Consider the following 10253-nt stretch of genomic DNA (forward strand, 5'->3'; position numbering starts at 1 on the left):
CTTGGGCAAAGTTCAAGGCGCTTTGGGAAACATTGCAAGCAAGAGAGAGAGAGTTAAAATTCTGTTCAAAAAAAGTAAGTGTTTTCTTTTTTTCTTCTTTTTGTCCTATCCGCTGTCTTAAAAGAGGCCTCATCACCGGCTGAATGATGACGAAACTGGCAATGTTGCCAAATTGTTGTTGTTTTTTGGAGTATAAGACGCACCGTTTCCCCCCTAAAAGAGGGTGAAAATTTGGGTGCGTCTCATATACCAAACGCAACTCCACCCGCCCACCGGCCCCCACCCTTTGGCCTCTGCCTCCCAGCAATTGACCTCCTTGCAGCAAAGCAACTGCAGTGCTTCACTTAGCAGATGTCGCAGGGAATGTTGTAAAATGGGGCAAAACTCACTTCACTGTCTTGCACAGCAACAGAAAATTTGGGCTCAATTGTGGTCGTAAATCAAGGACTACCTATATACAGAAATGGGGGGGGGGAAGCATACAATGCTATTTCCATTATTGAGACAATTTCTCAAATAAATACATGCCTGCTTCTTATAACTTTGCATCTTTGCAACACAAGAACAGTTTCCCCCCCCCCAACACCATCACTCTGCTAAACAAATAATTCCCTCCCCACTGTCAAACCATTCACTGAGGCTGCATTACTATTACTATTAGTCTTCTCATCGTTCCTATCACCCATCTCCTCCCACTTGTGACTGCAGGACTGTAACTTTGTGGCTTGTATCCTTACGATTTATATTGATAGTTTCCTGATTGCTTATTTGTACCCTGCGACTATCATCAAGTGTTGGACCTTAGGATTCTTGATGAATGTATTTTTCCCCTTTCTATGTACACTGAGAGCATCTGCACCAAAGACAAATTCCTTGTCTGTCCAATCACACTTGGCCAATAAAGAATCCTATTCTATTCCAATTTTGCCATTCTCAGGACATTGGATGGTGCGCTGGTGTTACCAATTTTAAAATGTGGTAAGAATACATTCAGAAAATAGTAGCACGCCATCTGGTGGTTCATAGTACTATGTTTTTCTCTTGGTTTGAAAGTATTTATATTTCACATTTCTGAACTATCTCCCTCAAAGAGGGAGTCTGGGTGTTGAACAGTAAAGCATCAAAATATAAAACAGTATATAAAAAGCTAAAATGTTAAGTTGACGTTTTGAGTTAATTAAAAAAAAATATATAAGAAATGTAAGGAGGCTAGAATAATTAACTCTAAACTAATAAAAATTTAGCATTAATACTTGGCCAACCATTCATCTAGAACGGGGGCCTCCAGCCTTTTAAGACTTGTGGACTTCAACTCCCAGAGTTCCTCACCCAAACATGCTGACTGGGGGATTCTGGAAGTTGAAGTCCACAAGTCTTAAAAGTTGCCAAGGTTGGAGGCCCCTGATTTAGAACAAACATCCAAGAAAAAACATTGATAGTCATGAGGCTTGTTACTGATTCAGTCCTTTTAAGCATCCAGCATATTTTTCTATCATTGCTGCATTCTAAAATTCAAATTCTACTTATTGTACTTTTTCCTCTAAGTTGAAGACATCCTGAAGTACCTGGATCCCCAGTACATTGACCGAATGGCCATGCCAGATGCCATGAAACTGCAGTTCATATTGGCAGGTAGATGTATTATTATTATTATTATTATTACAGGCCCTTTATGTGTTTTTAGCAGTAGATTTTAATGCATAAAGTGCTTCCTTGCACTGAGTCTTTGCCGCTTGCTTTTTAAATTTATAACAATTGAAGAGAGAATTGATTATCTGAATCCTATATTTCAAGCACTGTTTTTAAGTCATAATCCTATGCACATTTACCTGGCAAGAGTCCTTATGGTACTCAATGGTGGTGCATAGTTCCAAACAGATCAGTTTTAAGCTGTTTTAATGTTTGATTTTAGGTAGCCAGCTTTGATTAGTTGTTAATCTGTAGGATCCTTGGTGCTCTCTGAGTTTGGTGGTTTCCTTGCAGACATTTAATCACCCAACTAGGTATCTAACAAAATGAAATTCAGTGGTGGAAAGAGTAAGGTTCTACATTTAGGCAAGAAAAACCAAATGCACAGGTACAGTATAAGTGCTCAATCGTAGTAACTGTGAGAGGGATCTTGGAGTCCTAGTGGACAACCATTTAAATAGGAGCCAGCCGTGTGCAGCAGCTGCCAAAAAAGCCAACAGAGTTCTAGGCTACATAAACAGAGGGAGAGAATCAAGATCACGTGACGGGTTAATACCACTTTATAAGGCCTTGGGAAGGCCACACTTGGAATACGGCATTCAGTTTTGGTCACCACGATGTAGAAAAGATGTTGAGACTCTAGAAAAAGTGCAGAGAAGAGCAACAAAGAGGATTAGGGGACTGGAGACTAAAACATATGAAGAACGGTTGCAGGAACTGGGGATGTCTAGTTGAATGAAAAGAAGGACCAGGGGAGACATGATAGCAGTCTTCCAATATCTCAGGGGTTGCCAGAAAGAAGAGGGAGTCAAGCTATTCTCCAGGGCACCTGGGGGCAGAACAAGAAGCAATGGGTGGAAACTAACCAAGGAGAGAAGCAACCTAGAACTGAGGAGGAATTTCCTGACAGGGAGAACAATTAATCAGTGGAACAGAAGTTGCCTCCAGAAGTTGTGAATGCTCCCAACATGGGAAGTTTTTAAGAAGATGTTGGATGGCCATTTGTCTGAAGTAATATAGGGTTTCCTGCCTAGGCAGGGGGTTGGACTAGAAGACCTCCAAGGTCCCTTCCAACTGTTGTTACTATCATCATAATCATTATTATTAGGTAACATCATCAGTGTTGGAAGAGAATGGGGTTTGTAGAGAGGAGGAGGAGTCCTTGATGCTCCTTGTGTTTCCCTCCCACTAACTTGGTTAGTGTTTCATCTCTCAGGCTGGGGGGTCAAACATTACACCCCTCAGACAGGGTTCGCAACTTGGGAGTCCTCCTGGACCCACAGCTGACCTTTGACCACCATTTGTCAGCTGTGACCAGGGGGGCATTTGCACAGGTTCGCCTGGTGCACCAGTTGCGACCCTACCTGAACCGGAGGCCCTCACAACAGTCACTCGTGCCCTTGTGACCTCTAGGCTGGAATACTGCAATGTGCTCTACATGGGGCTACCCTTGAGGAGCATCCGGCGACTTCAGCTAGTCCAGAATGCGGCCGTGCGAGCAATCGTGGGTGCACCTCGGTACACCCACATAACACCTATCCTCCGCGAGCTGCGCTGGCTACCTGTCGGTCTCCGGGTGCGCCTCAAGGTGCTACTTACCACCCATAAAGCTCTTCATGGTATTGGATCTGGGTACTTGAGAGACCGCCTCCTGCCAATCACCTCCTCGCGACCCATTAGATCTCATAGATTAGGCCTCCTCCGAACCCCATCTGCCAGTCAGTGTCGACTGGCAACTACGCGGAGGAGAGCCTTCTCAGTAGTAGCTCCGACCCTATGGAACGATCTCCCCGTGGAGATTCGTACCCTCTCCACCCTCCAGACCTTCCGCACAGCCCTTAAAACCTGGCTATCCCGTCAGGCCTGGGGTTAAAGAATGTAACTCACCCCCACCCGAATGGTATGAATGTTGTGCTTTATTTTTAATTATGTATTGCTTTTATGTGCTATTGTTTGTATCCCCCTCCCCATTAGTTGTGAGCCGCCCTGAGTCCCCCCAGGGAAAAGGGCGGCCTATAAATAAATTTCAAATACAAAAATACAAATACAAATGCTCTCTGAGCTTAGTGGTTTTCTTGCAGATCTTTCATCACCCAGCTAGGGGTCATCATCAGTGCTTGTTAATCTGCTGCCTTGGGGCACAGGTCACGTGATCTGTTGCTACTGGACCAGTAATATAGCTTTTCCCTGACGTATCTCATGCTTTTCCCACCGCCAGAGAAACAGTCCATCATGGCGCAGGGAGCACTTCTGGAGCAGGTGAAGAGCCTACAGCCTTACTTGGACAGTGCACACATCAAAGGTGAGTCAATCCCTCTCCTTTATCCAACAGAGAATCAAGATCACGTGAAGTGATTGTACTACTCTAATAAGGCACACTTGAAACACTGCATCCAGTTTTGATCTCCATAATGTAAAAAAAGATGTGGAGACTCTGGAAAGGGTGCAGAGAAGAGCAACCAAGATAATTAAAGGACTGGAACCCAAAACATATGAAGAACGGTTGCAGGAATTGGGTATGTCTAGTCTAATGAAAAGAAGGACTAGGGGTGACAGGATAGCAGTCTTCCAATATCTCAGGGGTTGCCACAAAGAAGAGGGAGTCAAACTATTCTCCAAAGCAGCTGAAGACAGAAAAAGAAGCAATGGGTGGAAACTAATCAAGGAGAGAGGCAACCTAGAACCAAGAAGAAATGTCCTAACAATGAAAACCGTTGATCAGTGGAACAGCTTGCCACCAGAAGTTCTGTGTGCACCATCACTGGAGGTTTTGAAGAAGAGATTGGACAGCTACTTGTCTGAAATGGTATCAAGCCCTCCTGCTTGACCAGGGGGTTGGACTAGAAGACCTCCAAGGTTTCCTTCCATCTGCTATTCTGTTACTTGTGCCAGGGCCTGTAGTTATCGTGCTTTTCCGATCAAGTATCAGTTGCTCATTTGATTCTGCTTCATAAATATTAGTATTATTAGGTATTATTATTATTAGATAATATTATACATATTAGGTAGTTCTCCATTTGCAACCATTTGTTCAGCACTCGCTTAGTGATAGTCGAAGGCTTCCTGGGCACTGATTCAGCTTCCTGGCTTTACAAAACCTTCCGTTTGTAGTTGGAAGGGAGTGGATCGTAATGGGGGATTTTTAGGAGCCAGAAGGTTCCCCAGACAGCCCCCAAGGGCCATTTGGGGGAGGTGGGACCCCGTTTCCATTTTGAACAGTCGTAACAAGAAGCTGGCTTCCTCTTTGTGGTCTCTTGCAGCTTCTTCTGACCACGCCACCAAGCTCCAGCGGCTTTCACAAATACACCTTCAGCAGCAGGTAAGCCCTGGGCTGGAAAATGCTGAGAATTCACCTCCGGTTTAAGAAGCCTGTGTCCCACCTGAGGCCTCACCTTCATTATGTGAGAACCGTCAGAGTGTTGGCAGCGTGACTAGCATTATGTCATGAACCCAGGAGCATAAACACAGCACACAGAGCCTTAGGACAATTAACAGTGGTTCTTATATACAGAAATATACATGCAGAGATTAAATCCCTTCCCACTCACTACAGACACTAGGAGAGAACTGAATACACGCTGAGAGAGGTGGGGGGGGAGGGAGGGAGAGACAGAAACAGACGCCCTCTAATAGCCACCCAGGTATAGACTTGTGCGCCCCCTCCCCCATCAGAATCTTAAAAGGGTTAGACCATAGCTGCAATGAATCAGCCTTATTTCATCAGCCTTGCCTTCAGCTTACAAATTGCAGCTTACAACCTTACATCAGCTGGCAGCTATTAAATCCTCAGTACCTTGGCACCCCTCCCATTTAACGCTGTGCAGCTGATAATTGAAAGGATAGTGCTGGGTTTTGTGCCACACCTGCGCAATCGGGAGTCAAAGGGAGAAATCAAGCATGGCAGTTGCGTCTTCAATCACTGCTTTTTCCCCCCAAGATGCAATTGGACTTCCTGGTTTTTCTTTGAAGAGGTTTCACTTCTCATCCAAGAAGCTTCTTCAGCTCTTGGACGAAGAAGAGCTGATGAAGCTTCTTGGAGGAGAAGCGAAAAATCTTCAAAAGAAAAACCAGGAAGTCCAACGGCCTCTTGTAAAAAAGCCCCTTCGGGACAACCAGGACCTGGAGGACGGAGAATATCTGTAGACATTTGTCCTCTTGCTTTTGGGGACAAACACAGTTAGGGTCAGACAGGATGCATTTATGCAAATTTCCAAATTTTGGGGGGTCCTGGCACTTTACAGAGGGCCATAAATTAATAAAAAACCAAACTTAAAAGTCTCAAAATTTCTTCACGTGGTAGATGAATGCAGCCACTAAGTGTTGATCAAGTCTGGTCATTAAAACTGGGTAAACAGAGTAAATTACAGTAAAGAACGCGTGCCTGGATCAGGAAACTCCTAGGACAGGAAGAGGTGGCATTAAGAGGTTACTTCCTGCGATTCAGAAGTTGCTAGTAGCACATTTCCCTGTGGAATTTAAAATCTCTCTCAATTGGCAGCTTTTCTCCCGACATCTTGAGAGCAGAGAAATTCTACCATTTATCCACACCAGGGGTCCTCAAACTTGACAACTTTAAGACTTGTAGACTTCAACTCCCAGAATTCTCCAGCCAGCTGTGCTGGGAGTTGAAGTCTACAAGTCTTAAAAGTTGTCAAGTTTGAAGACCTAAGTGGAGAGATTGCAGAGGAAGGGATTACAAGAGAGTAAATTATGCTGGCTGGGGAATTCTGGGAGTTGAAGTCCACAAGTCTTAAAAGTTGCCAAGTTTGAAGACCTCTGATCTATATGCTGCCAACAAAGTCCTTCCTTTAAACTGATGGTGCTGAATTTTCCACATTTTGTTTTAGCCAGTAATCCCAAATCTTAACAGATTAAGAAGCAAATAACCCTCCCTGTGTGGGTGGAATGCATCATTTAGTCCTTAAAATACCAAATCCCAGACAAGGAAATATGGATTGACTGAACTCTTCTCCTATTGCAGGATCAGTGCGAAGCCGTGACCGAGAACATCCGGTTACTTCTGGAAGATTACAACAAAATGATATCCTTTTTCTCACTAGGTTTGGAGCGTGTAATACTGTGCTACTCACATGGAGCTGCCCCCGTTTCACTAGCTCAGCTTTCCTCTGGATTATTCATTTATTCCTGTCAGAAGCATCACAATTTCCTCTGGCTGCCCTGGAATCTCTCACCTACCTTGAGGGTTTTCTGGGCTGTCCATTAGAGTTCCATTTGCTTGCTTTCTGATTTCACAGAATCATGGAATCCTAGGGCTGGGAGGGACCTTGGAGGTCTTCTAGTCCAACCCTTGCCCAAGGGAGGAGACCTCATACTGTGTCGCACAAATGGTTGTCCAATTTCTTCTTGGAAAACCTCCAGTGATGGAGCACCCACAACTTCTGGAGGCTGATTAATTAATAGAATAATGGAAGGGACCTTGGAGGTCTTCTAGTCCAAACCCCTGCTCAAGCAGGAGATCCTATATAATTATCCAATCTCTTCTTGAAAGCCTCCAGAGAACCCACAACTTCTGGAGACAAACTGTTTCAGATTAATTATTCTCACTGTCAGGAAATTTCTCCTTAATTCTACTTGGTTGTCTCCTTGATTAATTTTCACCCATTACTTTTTGTTCAGCCTGCAGGTGGTTTGGGGAATAGATTGAACACCCCCCCCCCCCTTTTCTCTCTGGCAGCCCTTCAAGTATTGGAAGATGCTATCAGGCCTCCCCTAATCCTTTCCTTCATTAGGCTGAACATTTCTTGAGTCCCTTCAGGGAAAAGGGCGGCATACAAATGAAATAAAACTCATTTATCCGGCCAGTTTTTTTTTCTTTTTCATTTTTTTCTCAGCTCCTCTTTTCCTTAAAGATTTCCTGCAGACTCTCCTCCTTTCCAAACAGTTTATCCAGTGGGATGAGATGCTGAGCCAGCTGGAAGCCGCAAAGCAGGTGAAGCCCACACCTGAGTGAAGGCCAGGCTTCGGAGGCCTTCCGTTGAGCTCCAGGTGGATCTCCTGCTTCAGATGCCAGATCTCCACGTTAACAGCTCTTGCTCTCCCGAGCTTCATCCAGTATCTGTGGCGCCCAGGGATATCCAATCTTTAGGACTTGCAGACTTCAACCCCCTGTGGTGGCTGGGGAATTCTGGGAGTTGAAGTCCACAAGTCTTAAAAGTTGCCAAGATTGGACACCCCTGATTGCATCAATCTGGAAGCTACGTCCTAACCTGATGGGGCTAAATTATATCATCTTTAGGATTCAAGTTTAATTTATTTTCAGTCTTCATTCAGCCAATTCATGGGGAAAGAACGCATGACTTGTCAAAATACCTCTTACTGTGGGCCATAATAAAATCCTCACGAATCCTCTGGCTGGCATTCGGTTATTTAAGACGGTGCAGACCCTCCTTCCTTCCTTTTGAAGTCGTCCTGCTTTTAAGGGCAACTTAAGAGATGGATGTACGTTTTGTTGTAGCCGCTTCAGAATAAGCCTCAATAAATGACGTTTCCATCTGAAAATACATTGTTGTTTGGTAGCAAAAATGTATTTATGTATTGAAGTTAGATGCTGCCCATTTCACTCTCATAAAACCTACAGTTTTCTTCCAGAAGATGGCCTCTTAGAATCAGTAAGAGGTAAGTAAGAGAGAGATACGGTCGACTTCAAGACGTCGGAGAATTCCTACAGCGCCTTGAAGCTTCCAAGAACGTGGTCAAGAGAGACCTAGAAATGATGGGGAAGCGGCCTGAAATCGGTTGTGTCCAAACCCTGCAATTTGGATTCACCAGGAGCTCTGATGACGCAGTGGTTGGAGTGCCTGTCTGCAGGCTGCTGCTGAGGGCTGCCAGCTGCCTGCGATTTGGCAGTTCAACTCTCGCCAGACTCTGCCTTCCATCCTTCCGAGGTCGGTAAATGAGTATCATGAGTAAATGTTACAATGAGGAGCCAGATTGTTAGGGTTGGGGGGGGGCGAGAGGCTGACTCTGTAAACTGCTTCGAGAGGGAGGTAAAAGCCCTATGAAGCAGCGTAGAAGTTTAAGGGCTGTTGCTATGAGAGGTCCCAGGGCTAGAAGATTCTGCTCTATGCTACGCTTGTTCTGGGTGATGCCTCCTCCTCTCCCTCCCTCCATCGCCTCTTCCGTCTTTTCCTCCTCCCTCTTCTCTTACTCTCTCATCTTCCTCCGCCCTTCCCCTTCCTCCTCTTCTCCCATCCTCCTCATCCTTCTCTTCCTTCTTCCTCTCCCTCCCTCCCATCCCCCTCCTCATCTCTCCTCCCATCGTCTTCCTATCCTCATTCTCCCTCTTCTCTCCCTTCCATCCCCCTCTTCCTTCTCCCTCTTCTTACTCCCTCCCATTGTCATCCTCATTCTCCTTCCTCTTCTCTCTTCCTCTAGTACTAACTTCCTCTTCTCCTCCTCCTCTTCCTTCTTCCTCTCCCTCCCTCCCATCCCCCTCATTGTCCTTCTCTTCCTCCTCCTCCCTCTTCTTCCTTCCATCGTTGTCCTTTCCTCATTCCCCCCTCCCTCTTCATCTTGTCTCTTCTTCCTCTCCCTCCCTTCCCTCCTCCTCTTCCTTCTCTTCTTGTTCCTTCCTCTTCTTCCTCCTTCCCATCGTTGTCCTATCCTCATTCTCTTCTCTCTTCCTCCTCCTTCCTATAGTCCTAACTTCTCCTCCTTTCCTCTTCCTCTTTTCCCTTTGTTTCCCCTCGCCCAATGTAGACAACTGTGTGTGATGCCATGGAACCCCTCTTAAGAATATCCCCTTTTAGTTCTTGTCTCTATGAATTTCCATATATTTTAGAGCAGATTCCTGGAATGTCTAGCCTTCTGCAAATCTTTGTGAATTGAGGCTTATTCTCTTCGTCATATCCGATCCTACTAAGAATTGCCTGCCTTCAAATCCTACCCCAGAATTAACAAGCCCAGTTTCTCTGTTCCTACAGCATGTTCTGCCCAAGCCAAGCCACAAGGTGGCTTAATATCTTACTTGGGTTTCATTGCTCAGATGAAAATGAAGGACCCCAAAATGTACTGAACCACAAACTACGCACCCTCTTTTCAGCCTGACCAAGTACGCTATTCAAAACAAGCGTCAGTTCCCAACCAAGGGAAGATACTTTACTTTCCATGTGGCAAAATGCAAAATATTGAATTCATTCATCATCCTTGAATGCAGAGAACAGTATAGACTGCCTAAAACAGGAATGCCGCCACCAGAAGAAGCTACAGTTAGGATACAACGCAACGAATACGAAAGAGCTTTCTCTTAAGTGTGTTCAAAATAATAGAACTTATTCCATATATATACATACATACATACATACGGACCATCAGATCATTAGTATTTCTTATACAGTAATTCACGCTCTGATGCTAAGGAGTTCTACTCCCCCTCCCCATCTGAAAAGAACTCTGTTCCAACTGCCAGTTGCCTCACATTCCATTACCTCAGTTCAAACTGGCAGATGTTCCACTCCTTCCCTCAGGAGCGGTCTGGGGCTCCTTACAGTACTAAACGTCGGTACCTCACCAAAATGTCTACGCCTTCCACCTATGGAACTGCT

At 45.0% G+C, this 10253-nt stretch overlaps 1 protein-coding gene across 1 annotated transcript in view; it reads left to right on the forward strand.

The window, feature by feature from the left end:
• DCTN3 (dynactin subunit 3) overlaps nt 1-8058 on the forward strand; it is a 10924-nt gene extending 2866 nt beyond the window's left edge. The window contains exons 2-7 of the mRNA XM_087715183.1: nt 1-74; nt 1546-1632; nt 3908-3991; nt 4950-5008; nt 6671-6729; nt 7570-8058. The exon at nt 1-74 is cut by the window's left edge and continues 11 nt beyond it. Of these exons, the coding sequence (XP_087571309.1) occupies nt 1-74; nt 1546-1632; nt 3908-3991; nt 4950-5008; nt 6671-6729; nt 7570-7660 (454 nt within the window). The 3' untranslated portion in view covers nt 7661-8058. The remainder of the gene's footprint in view (nt 75-1545; nt 1633-3907; nt 3992-4949; nt 5009-6670; nt 6730-7569) is intronic.
• Nucleotides 8059-10253: the final 2195 nt, after the last annotated feature.

The sequence above is a fragment of the Thamnophis sirtalis genome, unplaced genomic scaffold (assembly GCF_051295495.1).
Source record: "Thamnophis sirtalis isolate CommonGarterSnake01/CBP01778 unplaced genomic scaffold, rThaSir2_p1.2 scaffold_5, whole genome shotgun sequence".
In the NCBI taxonomy this organism is placed as follows: domain Eukaryota; kingdom Metazoa; phylum Chordata; class Lepidosauria; order Squamata; family Natricidae; genus Thamnophis; species Thamnophis sirtalis.